The sequence below is a fragment of the Spermophilus citellus genome (assembly GCF_964194105.1).
Source record: "Spermophilus citellus genome assembly, chromosome: 12".
Lineage (NCBI taxonomy): Eukaryota > Metazoa > Chordata > Mammalia > Rodentia > Sciuridae > Spermophilus > Spermophilus citellus.
Window position 1 is genome coordinate 12,750,424 of NC_138198.1, and position 14,962 is coordinate 12,765,385.

General features: G+C 40.5%; 1 protein-coding gene across 7 annotated transcripts in view; it reads right to left on the minus strand.

Annotated features, from left to right (window-relative positions):
• CEP192 (centrosomal protein 192) overlaps positions 1–14,962 on the minus strand; it is a 111,951-nt gene that overhangs the window by 29,329 nt on the left and 67,660 nt on the right. For all 7 annotated transcript variants that reach the window (XM_081262572.1, XM_081262568.1, XM_081262570.1 and 4 more), the window contains 9 exons: positions 8,136–8,261; positions 7,823–7,966; positions 7,647–7,710; positions 7,079–7,218; positions 6,890–6,982; positions 6,240–6,358; positions 5,205–5,381; positions 1,159–1,249; positions 834–1,010 (listed from right to left, as the gene is read on the minus strand). In XM_081262572.1, the coding sequence (XP_081118698.1) occupies positions 834–1,010; positions 1,159–1,249; positions 5,205–5,381; positions 6,240–6,358; positions 6,890–6,982; positions 7,079–7,218; positions 7,647–7,710; positions 7,823–7,966; positions 8,136–8,261 (1,131 nt within the window). The remainder of the gene's footprint in view (positions 1–833; positions 1,011–1,158; positions 1,250–5,204; positions 5,382–6,239; positions 6,359–6,889; positions 6,983–7,078; positions 7,219–7,646; positions 7,711–7,822; positions 7,967–8,135; positions 8,262–14,962) is intronic.

A 14,962-nucleotide genomic window follows, 5' to 3' on the forward strand; every position in this document is an offset into this window, starting at 1 on the left:
AATGTAGTTATGTAAACAGCCTCAAATCGCTTTTAAAAATTATGCTGGGAATAGGCAAAATATAAAAACTTGTCCTTGTATCTCTATATTTACAAAAGAGTCTAGCAATTCTATCAATAGATATTTGCTATGGTCTGAAGGTCAGTGTCCCCCCAAATTTGAATGTTGAAACTTAATCTCCAAATGACAGTGTTAAGAGGTGAGGTCCTTTCAGAAGTGTCTGAATTACGTGAGGGCCCTGTCCTTGAAAATGGGAATAGTGCCCTCATTAAAAAGCGGATGAGAGCAGGACAGAGATATAGCTCAGTGGTGGAGAACTTGCCTCGCATGCACCAGGCCCTAGGATCCACCGCTAGTACCACAAGAAAAATAAATAAAACAAATACAAAGGGAGTGCCCTTGCTCCTTTCATCATGTGAAGACCCAACATGAAAGCACCATGTCTGAAGCAGACGGCAACCCTCTGAAGACAATGAATCTGCTGACACCTCCATCAAATTTAAATGTTTATAAATTTACCCATTTGGTTACAGCAGACCAGACAGACTGCCAATTGAAAAGATAAAAATTTACTTGGAAAGTCAGTATCTTAAACAAAGCTCTACCTGGATTTACCAAAAAATGTGTTCCTAAAAAGTCAGAATCATTTCAAAATCCTCAAACTGAAATGACACCTAAAAACGTTAGAAAATACAAATACTTAATTGGTTGCTTTTATAACTTGACAATTGTCCCTAACTTGCTTGTAAAAGATGGATGATATAACTTGCCAACCAATAGTTACAACTTGTCAAAAACTGCCTGTGAGGAAAGAAGCAATGGAGTTATCTTACCATGAACTTAATGCCTGGCTGTGATTGATTTCCAAGCTGTTTGATTTCCAGTTTAGCCAACATACAAGATAACCGAGTAGGTGCAAATAATACTGAAATTACAACGTCTTCTTTTGGCTGCATTCTGATCTCACAGTTACTGGTCAATCGCTCTTCTAAGCCAAAAGTGTTCTGAAGCTATAATTTAAAAATAATCACTGCATAAAACAAAATAGTAGCACAAACAAAACACACTAATACAAAATGTAAAAAACCTGCCTGCATATGTGAGTGTCTGGATGGAGACAAAACACGGGGCAAAACAAAGGCCATGCATTCTACAGACCTGAAAGCAGTCCTGGTCCTGTCCTTTGATAAGCAGCCGCAAGTGCTGGGCCATGGATGTGGAGTTACTTCTCAATGCCAGCTTCTGAAGTCTGGAAACAATTACATGTTTCAAATGCTACAACTATCAAAAATAAAGCCAGTCAAAACCAACCGTGGCATCTGCAGACCTGCGCTGGTGGCATACACCATCTTAGCAGGCCAGTGTCGTCCTCATAGTCTTGGGCCCTCGCTTCTGAAAACAGAAGGCATGGGGGTCACCTTAGCAGATGAGCTTTTTGGCTTAATCTCTCTCCAATTACAGCTCCTCGGCGGGCCTTTTCTCTGTCATATTGTCTGCCTTATAAAAAAATCAATGAACATCACTGAAGAAATTCAGTCATTAAGTCAATGCCACAGCTAAGGGGAATATCTGGCTCAATTTAGCTTTCAGGCAAACAAGTGCTCCTAGCAGTGTGCTGAATTCATCCTGCTTTTAAAAAGTTCCACTGCAAGGAAAATAAACATGTGAGTAACAGCTGGCTGGCAGGAAACCCTTTGAATTTCTGAAACCATGTGACTTGCCTCTCCATTGGGGAATACCGAGTATGCAGGCCAAGCCCTATTTCACCCAAAATGTAAAGATGAGCAGTTCAACATGGAAGCTGTGGTCTAGGCCTTGTCCACCTGGTGTTCAAAGGGAAAGACTGAGCTCCAGCTGTCCGCACCCCTAGGAAAACAACCCATAGCTATGTTGCCTAGGGAAGACTGACTTGGAGGAATGCTACTTGGTAAAGCTTTCATTTTTACTTATTTTTTAATTTTTAAAGAAACAGTTATTATTTTAAGAAGTAGAGTTAACAAGTTGAGGGGAAGAGAACTCGGTTTCCAGTTTAAAATAGGAATTCCACAAACAAAAAGGATTAATATCTTTATTCTTCAAGGAATTCACAAAAATTAATGAGGAAAAAATCTAAAGGACTGAAGTGTTTAAGCACACATATAAGAAAGAAACCAGAATAAATAAGCAGATTGTGGAAAAATGAAGATTTTAAGTAGGAATCCAAAATTTGATATTAAATACTATCTTTGGATCATTCTATGCTTGGAAAATACAACTGTAATTTATTATCATTCCTTTCTGCAACAGAAGCGAAGTCCATTAATTTAATCACATTTTCCCCAACATTATCATTTATTAATTTGTCCTCTGTACTCCACATTCTGCAACAGGACCTTCTCCTACAAGAGGGGAGGCATGGGGGTCCCAGCAGACACATGATCTGCCCCCTCTCAGCACAGCCTCAACTGCCTCCTAGCACATTTCATGGTGGGGGAAAAACAGGAAGTTTCCTTTCTAAGCAGACAATAAATGTGCCTCTTTATCCTGAATTCTGTCATAAAACCCTCACAGAGGGGCAGCATGCACCATTTGTGATGGAAAAACTTTTTTTCTATTATGCAGGACACAAAAACAGGGTGAGGAGAATTACAGAATCCACAGATTCACTAAGTGCAGCACAAAATACCTTGTGCTTATTAGCTTCATGTCCACTAATGCTTGGGATGTTGTTTTCAGAGCCCAGCTTTCACCAACCTCAGGTAGAGCAGTTCCCACAGGACTGGCACATTCCTCCAGTTGAGGCAAATTTATCTACCCAACTATTGTAAGTAAGGGACACTCCTGCACTGAAGCTCCCTGCACCTGTCGGAGCACAAGAACTCTCCATAAGGAAGCGAAGCCATGAAGCGAGGAGAGTCTGAAGGCCTCTCACTCAGGAAGACACTAGGGCAGAAACACCAGTGACAAGGACAAAAGCACGGGCAACACACTGCTCACATTCAATTTAACTAATTTTTTATAGTTTTTTTTTTAAATATATTTTTTAGTTGCAGTTGGACACAATATCTTTATTTTTATTTTTATGTAGTGCTGAGGATTGAACCCAGGGCCTTTCACATGCTAGGTGAGCGCTCTCCCGCTGAGCCATAACTCCAGTCCCAATTTAAATATTTTTTATTTTAAAATAACTCAGCACACATTAATTCGACTTTTGGAAAGCTGCAAGTGAGGTTTCAGGAAGGCATGGCATCTGAGGAGAGGCTGGATCTTAAGAACAGCCATCCCTACCACAGTGATTATTTATTACAACCTTTCTCACAGGACAGAAAAATCTTCAGGATCAGTGCAAGAATGATTCAATTTTTTTCTGCCTTTTGACTTAACAGATAAGATCAGCTATGAGAAAAGCTGTGTGTCAAAAGCTGTGTGTCATTACAGCCCCCACCTTAACTCGGAAGCACATTAATAAGTACAGTTGTCAGGTAGCATCCCTCGTCTTGATGTTTGTAGTGTACAGTTAAACGATTTTGGTTGCCTTCCATAGCACAGAACTTACTTAAGGACCTCAAACAACTGTGTGTATGTGTATTACAGCAGACCACAAGTCAACGTCTGGGGAAGCAAGGGACGTTCTGTCATGTAGGCACTGTTCATGCTCAACTGCAGAGAGCTAGAAGAGCTTTCTAGACAGGCACATGGCCTTGCTCAGCCTTGCTCTCAACATATTCTTCAGTTCTGACCATCTAGCTGGCTGCAAAAGCACAAGGACACACATGACCAGCAGCAAAAGAGCTGCTGGAGAGGGATCATTACTTCAAATTAACTGCCAAAAGCCTGGCTGAGAGAAATGTCTACCGTGAGGTGCTTGAAGAATACATAGACTGCCCATTCTTGAAATGACCTGAACCATTTCAAGCTGCAATTACATGGATCTGGCAAGGCCTAGATAAATGCTTTGCTGTACCATGCCTGGGCACCCCACTATCAGACCACACGGAAGCAACTAAGTGGGAGAGGGGTCTCTGGAAATGGTATCTGAATCTGCTGTTTATCTGTGAGATTCATTGTACTGCACAGATCTATGGGGAGGTACATCTCAAAAGCTAGGGCAGGAGGAGTCATACTTCTCCCAGGCAGTAACCAGTCTGTGTTTCACTTCTGCACACTGGGATCCGGGTAACTGATGGTGTGGTTCTCCACAGTGCGGGCAGATTGTCAGTGCAGGCCTGAGCCCACCGGGGGTGGGGACACACAGGGCCTCGGCAGGCACTGGGGCTCTCCCTGCCTTTGTACATCACCTCCTCCTACTTCCCACAGGAGTCACTTTCCACTTGTTCTCATCTTACTCGTCTTTTTGAAAGCTGCTTTGGTAACAAGACAGAGACAACTAAGGCATGGATGAACTCTGCAAGTGAAGAGGTTCAAGCAGACCCTTTCAGAACTAACGAAATAAGTTTTTAAAAAGCAATTTCTTCACAATCAGAGTAGAAGTTCAGCCAGGAGTTCCTTATCTCTCAGGTACCATGGAAGCGTATGTGTAAGACATTTAAGGAAAAACACAAAAGTACAAAATATGGAAGAGTAAACACTCAGGCTAGTCATTATTAAGTCATTATAAGCATTTGTTTACTAATTTGAGGCTTGTAAAAAACAAAGTTGATTATATTGTTATGTTTATAAAGGGAAACACTTAATATACTAAATATATTACATGCAAATTAATCTTAATTATGATGTGTACTAGTTTTAATTTTATTCTCATAGTTGTATTAATTTATGTATTTCTAGTTGTTTCTTTACAAATTTATTTAGAATCAAAGACAGAGATTAAACAGTACGCATCTGCTCCACTAGAGACCCCTTGCAGTCTTTAACACTGCAGCACCAAACATTCACAAACAAGACTGTAACAAGTTGATAACATCTCTACTTTTCCCCCCCTTCCTTTCCACAGAAGGAACCCACAAGCTCTTAACTGCTTACATTTGGTAATCAGCAGAAAATTTGCTGAAGAGCCAAAAAAAACCTCAAACTTATTTCTTTGGGATGTATTTTAAAAAGAGGAAAATTTTGTACTGCAAACATGAAAATTCAGAGTAGAAAGATTAAGTGAACATAAGATAGCTTTATCAACTCTAGAAACAATAACACGGTCATAATCACCCAGGAGAGAACAACATTAATCAGCAATCCTCAGCAACGTGGATGGCCACGTGCACACTTACTGTGTTCTGCCAAGTGGGACACCTCCCCAGGCCAGAAACTGCCTGTTGGACAAGATCAATGGAACATCTGAGGCACAAGGTCCTGGCAGCAAAGGGTTACCTCCTGAAGAAACCACCTCACCCTTTAACACAACTTCATACTGGGGTCCAAATGGCTGTACAAATATTTTCAAGATCCTAACAAAGAGAAAAATCTATGTCACGTGTCCTGTATCCATTCTTTTGGCAACTGTTTTCTAAGTGCTTCTTTATCCAAGAAACAGAGCTAGGTGCCAGGGGTACCATGATATTCCTGCCGTTAGAGCTCACAGTCCAGAAAAGAGTGCAGACAGAGAAAGGGGACAATCACATTCACATGGGGTGACATGAGACAGTCATGGTGTTATGGGGATACAACTTATGAGAAACTTGGGAAGTCAGGAAAGTTTCCCAGAAGGGACTTGCCCAGGGGAGTTTAGGGCAAGCATTCCAGATACAAGCTTTCACACTGGTACAGCCAGATTGCTCGCTTCTTCTGCAGGGTCCCAACAGCAGACTGCACCCCAGGTAGGCGGCAAGCAATGAGTCTCAGAGATGGTATGTGTTAAGCTAGGTTTATGCACTCAAGTTCAAATACAAACAATAGTGGTATTCTGGCTATAAGTTGATATTTGCTTATGATTTGGGGGCCAAAAAACCACAGGCCTGGAAAAGGGACTGGAAATAGTACTAAATTAATAAGGTCAATTAAAGGTTTCCTGGGAGAAAAAGAAAAAATTAATGAGAAACATCAAAATTGATAAACACCAATATTGATGTTTTATTATTTACTTTTGTCAGAATATACTTCAAAATAGTAATTTCTTAATTTCTATTCAGTTGGTTTAAAACAAGATTTTTTACAACAACAACAACAACAAAAATCTGAGGCTTAAAGAAAAAGAGGTAGAGCTCTATCAGACACATACTTCTGCATTCAGGCCCCAGGTGAAGTATGTCGGAGCAAGTGGCTGTTGTGACATGAGTAAGGGCTTCACATAAGTATGTTCACCTTACCTTTCCTCACAGACCTTGGGATCCTTTGGCATAAATGAAACTAGGACTTCATGTTCTTCACCAGGCTTAAGGAATAAATTTTCTGGATCCACTGAAAAGCGACTTCCTGGTCCTGGGACCTGAATAATCATAGCCATCGCTCAGTGTTGACTCATCCAAGTGCAGCCCACCCTCAGTCAAGCTTGTCCTATGTACACTTCTCACTATGATAGGTTATTTGTCCCTTCTTCCTTGTCCATCACTGTCCCAACTTATTTATTCTTTTGAAGAATATATATTTTTTCTCCTTCTTCCTCCATAACAAACCTATCTCCCTTCTATCCCCAAAGCCCAGTCCTTCCACCCTCTCACAGGTCTACCCACAGGTCTCAACTCACGTCCACCGTGGGGACCAATCTTCTCCATCCTATCTCACCACGAGATGACACACACATTTTTTTCAGCACTAGTCAGAAGCCAGTTCTTGAACTCAGGACATCAGGCTCTGACACAAGAGCACTGGGGCATGCTGCCTGCCAGCGGCACCCAGCTCTCACAACACAGATGATTCTCTAGTTTGACCCTTAAGCTCTGCCAGGAAAGGAAGTCCTGCAGCCTCAGAAGTGAGATCTTTACAGTCAAAAGAGAGATCGAATGAAAGAAACTCTTACCTTGATATCTAAGTAAACTTCAATATTGCCAGCATTTTTCAAAGGCAGGTACTGCTTTGTTGAGGAATTCACACCAGCCAGCAAGTGCACAGTCTAAAGGACAGGACAAAACCCACGCTTACAAAATGGTCCTGATTCAGTGCATCAGCCGGCACACAAAACAGCGGCAACAGCCAGGAACTGAGGTACCTGTAAGTCCCTAGGAGCATGGATTCGAGCCACTCCTGCTCTTGCTCGGAGACCCACACTACTAAGAACTGGCGTAGGGTTTGGGCTGTCAACTTCTATATCCACTCTTGCCAAGAATTCTTCTGCAGGGTCTAGAATCTCTACAAAAGTTCATTCTTTTAGTTCAGAGACTAGAGTTATTTAATCCTAATGCCCTCATCAGCCAACACAATGCCCTTAGGGGACACAAGAAGATTTAGACAAGAGGTTTTTTTTTAAGAATTAAAGGAGAAACAGAAAAGATTGGAAAGGGGTGGGGGGTGGAGAGAGAGAGAGAAAGAGAGAGAGAGAGAGAGAGAGAGAGAGAGAGAGAGAGAGAACGAACCCCCCCACAGGTTTTCTGTGACATTTGGTTGGGTTACCCATAAATACACAGGTTTGACCCAAAATATCATACTATCTGCCCATTTTCTAAACATAAAATTCTTTACAATTGTCAAAATAGTCACTTTTAATGAGAGAGAAAATAAGTTTGAAATTTATAGTTTATTTAGATATAAGTAATTCCCACAAAGTACAAATGTGATACCTGAAGAAGCAATTTGTTTCTTTGGACTATGAAAAAGAACCCAAATTATCAAAACTTCAGGATCCTACAAAACAGAAAAAAAAAAAGAATTATTATTATTATTTTAGTGTATACTAGTTAAAATAAGAATAAAGTCTTCATGAGAGAAGAGCCAGTCCTCAACCCGCCTAGCCTACCTGTCCTTCCTGATTGGCAGGCATCACATGACTGACCACAGAGGGGGCTGCCAGCTGAGCAATCACATCGGCATAAGGAGCAGCTTTCAGAGAAGCATGGATGGGTTCCTTGGAAAAGGTGAAGCAGCACCAGGCTAAGGCGTTCTATTCAGAAACAGAAGGGTCAAGTTCAGTAAAGCCACAGCACTATCTCTGGCAATAGAACCCTCAACAACACAATTTATTTCCACCAGAAAAAATCAGCCAAGGGTATCAGTAGTCTACAATTCCAAACCACGTCCTCTGTAACGTTTCCTACTCTGTTGATACTCACAGCATTAATGGTCAGTCTGACCGGGACAGTGGCATGTGTCCTGTTTATCAGCTTTAGTGGTAGAGCCTTCCAGCCACCATAAGTCAAGTCACCAAAATTAAGAACACCTTTCTCTTCTGTTTCTACCTAAGTATGAGAAAAAACTGATTTATGAAAAACATACATGAATAAAGACCATACCTTATGTACATATCACTGCCTCTTCTGACCACAATCACTACTCAATGTTGAAAGTGAATTTAGACCTAAGTTTTTCCTAAGCTATTTTATAATTGCTTATTTTCAACAAAACTAAATGTTAAATTCTTCTTTTTAGGGAGTTCATGTACATAAATTCCTAAGATTAGCTGCTGCTATTCTGAAAAAACTACTGGATCTTAAGAGAAAATGAGAATTTTATAAAGTATATAAATCTCCCTTCAATGAATTCAATTCTTAGAATATACATTTCTTGTGGGAAGCCATTCTGACACGTGATTGGGTGGCTCCCGTTAAGGGTCTGAGGCGCTTTGGCTGTGTCGAAGCTTTCCCGGCCCTTTCCTGATGAGAGAGCCCATCCGTGTGGGGGTGTGCCTGACCACTGACCCCGGGGACCCAATCACTGACCCTGACCTTGGAGTGCGGTACCCCCTCAACCTTCATTGGATGGAATTCTCCCCTGAATCTCTTGTTCCCCAATAAAAGGCTACTCCCCGGCGTGTTCTCTCTCTCTCTCTCCTGCTAGCCCTGAGTAATCCTTGCTGCCCTGCTGGGCGGTTAGAGGAGGGAACCAGAGAGGGGAGCCGCCTCGGACCTAGCAATATAAATAAGGTAACTGAGTCTGTGTGTTTATTTCGATCTCATCTAGCTAACTTTATGCCTAGAACCTCATTAATGAAACCATTGCGCAAGCCGCATGGTGGAATTGGCGCCCACGAGGGGGGCATTCTAGATTAGTTAGATTGAGTGGGAGCGCGCTATAAAGATAAGGATAAAAATAAAGATAAAGGAAGAGGTGACAAATTGGGTCACAAAAGTACCTGGAGATATTGAAGGAAAGAGATGTTAAATTACTTAAAATGGGAAATTCAACTTCTACGGATAAGGAAATGTATCTATTTTAGACAGTATAATTAATCAGAAATGAAAACAGATAAAGAAAACTCAGTTATTACAATTCTTAAAGATTGTAGGTGAATATTGTCCTTGGTTTTGTCAACAAGAATCTCCAAATTTACTTACTTGGGAGAAATTAGGAAGAAAGTTACAGAGAGTCTGTCTTTCTAATGAACTACCTGGAGGCATAGAAAATATTCAGAAAACTTGGAGGGCTCTAGAAGTTTGTCTTTTTGAATATATGGGCCAGAGTTCGTGGCCCCCTGAAGACCTTTTAAAAGGCATTCAAAGAGCTGTTAAGTCTATTCAAATGGAAAATCAGCCTGAGGCTAAGTTAATTCCCTTTCCCTTAAGCCATTTAAAAACAAAGGCACTAGGGGCCAAGCCAAAGGTTAAAAATGTGAACTTAAACTTGCAAGATCAGGCTAGCCCGCAGGGAGATTGTAGAGAGCAACATCATAGAGGAGAAACCTCCGAGTCCTAGAAAGCTCCCCTGGCCGAGCAACAATACAGGGAATTTCAGGGGAGGTCGCAGAGTGTGACGTCACTGGCGCCGACCAGGACAGTCCGCGATTTTTACCAGGACAGGGACAGAGATCACAGACAGTTTTCTTAGGACCTTCAAAGACAGTTGAATTAAATCCTGAAATGGGGCCAGAACAAATCCCTACTGGGATTTTCGGGCCGCTTCCTGATAATACTATAGGTTTAATTTGGGGACATAATAATTTAAAGGGAGCCATTGAGGTAATACCTGGTGTGATAGATTCAAAATTTAAAGGACAATTATAAGTTACTGTAAAATCCAATTATGCCCTAAGGTTTACCCCAAAGGATACTTTTGCTCAATTAATATTACTGCCTTGTGTCTCAGAAAGGCATCTGCCGGTAGATTCAGTTTCTAAACCGCTGGACAGAGTATACTGGTCACAGTTAGTACGGCAAGAACGCCCTTTATTAAAACTTAGAATTAATAATAAAAATTTCCTAGGGATAATAGACACAGGGGCTGATATCTCGGTATTGTCTAGTAGATTCTGGCCTAGGAACTGGCCTTTACATGTAGCACCAGCTAACCTGGAGGGAATAGGACAGGTTTCACAGCCTGCTCAAAGTGCCAACTATCTCCATTGGGAAGATTCCGATGGGAACAGTGGAGTATTTAAGCCTTATGTATTAGAGTCTTTACCAGCTAACCTATGGGAAAGAGATATTTTAGCCAAAATGGGATTGTTATTAGTTACTCCAAACTCTATAAGGTCAGTTGAGGAAGTTAATCAGAGGTATTTTCCTGGAGATGATAAGGAGACCCTTCAGGAAGAGTATCTGTTTACAAGCCAGTCTCCGCGACAAAGATTAGTAAATGCTCCAAACCAAAATTTTTACTAGGGGCCCTGGGTACTTCCCCGATCCCTAAGACAGCTGAAAAAATCACCTGGCTCACAGAGGAGCCTATATGGATTTCTCAGTGGCCCATCTCAGGGGAAAAGCTTAAAATAATTCATAGATTAGTTGAGGAACAACTTCAGGCTGGTCATATTGAACCAACGCTTAGTCCTTGGAACACACCTATTTTTGTTATTAAGAAAAAGTCAGGAAATTGGAGATTACTACAGGATTTAAGGGCGATAAATCATGCAATTCAGCCTATGGGATCATTACAGCCAGAACTTCCCTCCCCCACAGCCATCCCTTTAGATTATAGCTTGATGGTAATAGATTTAAAAGACTGTTTTTTCTCTATAAGGTTACATCCTGAAGATTGTGAAAGATTTGCTTTCACTGTCCCAGCAATTAATTTTAAGAAACCTGTTAAAAGATATTGCTGGAAGGTACTTCCCCAGGGAATGCGTAATAGTCCTACACTGTGCCAAAAATACGTTGATCAGGCAATAGATCCCATAAGAAATAGCTTTCCTGATGCATATATTATTCATTTTATGGATGGTATATTATTGGCTCATGCTAATCCAGAAGTACTTTCAGAAATTTTTACTCAGAGACTTCACTTACAGCAATGGGTTTATGTATAGCTCCTCAAAAAATTCAAAAGGTGTCTCCTTTTCAATATCTAGGTCAGATAATTCAAGGACGTACAATCCGTCCTCAAAATTTTCAGATAAGAGTTAAGGAGTTACATACCCTTAACGATTTTCAAAAACTATTAGGAGATATTAATTGGCTGAGGCCATCCTTAAAACTAACTACTTCTGAGTTAAGTCCTTTATTTCAGATATTACAAGGAAATCCTTCTCCAACCTCTCCACGTCAGCTAACCTTGGAGGCTAAAACAGCTTTAAGGAGAGTGGAAAATGCAATTAAAAATGCACAGCTTACTAGAATAGATCCTAAAGAAATAGTGTATTTATTAATATTTCCAACTAAACATACCCCAACAGGAGCCATATGGCAAAGATTAGGAGTGATTGAGTGGATTTATTTATCCCACTCCCCTCAAAAAACATTAATTCCTTTTCATGATTCTATAGCTCAATTAGTAATTAAAGGTAGAACTAGGATTTTACAATTAATTGGATCTGAACCTGATATCATAATTATTCCATTTTCTGTTCAACAAACTAATTGGCTTTTTCAAACTTCTAGCTCATGGCAGATAGCTTTTGCTGATTTTCCCAGCAAGACAGATAGCCATTATCCTCGTGATAAGATTGTACAATTTGCATCATTAACATCACTTATTTTTCCAAAAATTGTACGTACTCATCCAATAGAGGAAGCTTTATCGGTGTTCACGGATGGTTCCAATTCAGGTAAAGCAGGTTTCCATAGCCGTGTTCACACAGAGGTAATTCAAACTTCTTATACTTCTGCCCAAAGAGCAGAGCTTCAAGCTCTGATTTGTGCCTTAGATTACTTTTCAAATGAGCCTATAAATATTTATTCTGACAGCTTATATGCAGTCGGAGTTACCAAAAATATTGAAACTTCAATTATTGGGTTTACTTCATCACAGGAGTTATTTGAATTATTTCATAATTTACAAAAGACAGTGCTAATGCGAAAGTACGCATGTTTCATAGGACACATACGTGCCAATACTAATCTTCCTGGACCTCTAGTTTCAGGTAATGACAAAATTGATAAGTTAGTAGCTTTTTGTCAACAGATGTCTTCGTATGACTGTGCACTAGCTTCCCATTCCTTGCATCATCAAAATGCTTCTAGCTGGGGCTGGAGATGTGGCTCAAGCGGTAGCGCGCTCGCCTGGCATGCGTGCGGCCCGGGTTCGATCCTCAGCACCACATACCAACAAAGATGTTGTGTCCGCCGGGAACTAAAAAATAAATATTAAAAATTCTCTCTCTCTCTCTCTCTCTCTCCTCTCTCACTCTCTCTTAAAAAAAAAAAATGCTTCTAGCTTACGTAAAAAATTTAATATTACCAGAAAACAAGCTCGTCAGATTGTAAGCCAATGCCCTAAGTGTGTTATTCACACTCCATCTCTGCCATCAGGGGTAAATCCCCGTGGATTAAAACCAAATCAAATATGGCAAATGGATGTAACTCATACTCCTCAATTTGGTAAGCAATGTTATGTGCATGTCATAGTGGACACTTATTCTAGATTTATTTTTGCCACAACACGTACTAAGGAAAATACTCAACATGTAATTTCTCATTGCTTAGCAGCTTTTTCCGTTTTAGGGTGCCCTATGTAGATTAAAAAAGATAATGCTCCAGCTTACGTAAACTCTTCTTTTCAACAATTTTGCCAAGAGTTTAAAATTAATCATAAAACAAAAATTCCTTATAACCCCCAAGGTCAAGTCATTGTGAAACGAGCTCATTTATCTATTAAGCTTCAATTACAAAAATTAAAAGGGGGGAATAGGATTGTGACTCCCCAAAATAGCCTTAATCATGCCTTGTTTGTTTTAAATTTTCTAAACTGTGACACAGAAGGTCACACAGCTGCTGAGAGACAAATGTCTCCCTCAGTAACAGGCCCTTTGCCTAAAGAGTTTTGTGGAAAGATTTACAGACTGGTCAGTGGAAGGGTCTGGACCCAGTGATAATGTGGCGCCGAGGTCATGCTTGTATTTTCCCAGAAACCTCTTTCCGTCCTATTTGGGTGCCTGAACGTGCTATCAGACATGGAAGAGATAGAACCCAGATTCAAGCGACTGAGGATCGACCCGGAGGAGCCACTACCCAGAAAGAGGAGATATCGGAAAAAGATGAAGAAAGACCAGATTGAACCAGCCGAAAAGCTGATTTCGTGGAAAGATGTGAAGAAGCTAACAACCCAGGCTTCCCGAATACTTCGACGCCTAGGAAAGAGCAGGACCCCAGTGATGATGGTAGCGACAGTAATTGCCCTACTGGGCTGTCAGGTAAAGGGGAATCAAGTAGACACTTATTGGACATATTTCCTAGATCCACCCCTCGTACACCCAGCTGTGTGGACTGGAGAATCTATTCCAGTATTTACTAATGACTCATTCATGATGGGAGGATTTACAGATACTCATATTACTCCCAATCATGTGACTAGATTTAATTATTCTGGCTACAGTGCCCAATTACCTTTGTGTTGGTCACATGATAAACATGCTGGCTGTCTGAAAGTATCATTCGAAGAAAAGACAGCGATTGGTAGACCTAGACTGACAAATAATTCTATTTATGGAGACTTAAAACCTAATACTAGATCAGTAATTAAGATAGGACCTTCCCATAACAAGCCAGTCATTTCTGCAAAACCTCCACCGATACCCCACTGTCCAAATAGTTCTATAATTGAGATCGGCACCTTTCCTAAATGGATGGATTGTGTGAATACCTTTCCTGTACAACATAAGGTGTCTAAAGATAGTGGGTATATTTTAGACTGGTCTCCAAAAATTGATGAGACAATTACGAAAAAATTCTGCTATGACACCTGCAGGATTTGTTAGTAATATTTTGACTTATAGTGAAGGAGGTGCTCAAAAAGATATTTGGCGTTTACTTGCTGCCTCAGAATATTTACATTTTACAGATAAACCTTTGCCAAAATTTGTCGGCAAGAACTGTAAAGGGGGGGGCTGGGGATGTGGCTCAAGCGGTAGCGCGCTCGCCTTGCATGCGTGCGACCCGGGTTCGATCCTCAGCACCACATACCAACAAAGATGTTGTGTCCGCCGAGAACTAAAAAATAAATATTAAAAATTCTCTCTCTCTCTCCTCTCTCACTCTCTCTTAAAAAAAAAAAAAAAAAAAAAAAGAACTGTAAAGAGGGATCTTGCTATGGCTTACGAGCTTGTGTCCAATCTCCTTATGTTTTAATTATTGGAAATGTAAGAGTTAAATGGATAGATGACAGATATATTGTTACTTGTAATAAGTGCAACCTAACCAATTGTATTACTAGGTATAATGGAGGAAAAGGAGTGCTGATACTTCATCAGCCCTCTTTTGTTTTATTACCTGCTAATATTTCAGAGCCATGGTATGCTGATGCTGGTCTACAAGTCTTGCAGCAAATTCATGCCCAGCTAACAAGACCTAAACGTGCTATTGGAGTCATAATTGTTGGTGTGTTAGCGCTGGTCTCTTTTATTGCCTCAACTGTCTCTGCGTCTCTGACATTGTCTCAGAATATTCAGCATGCAAAATTTCTTAATAATTTAGCTCAAAATACTTCCAAGGCTCTGCGTAATCAAGTAAATATTGATGAAAGGATTGAAACTAAATTAAACGCCTTAGAGGCGACTGTTATAGACATAGGT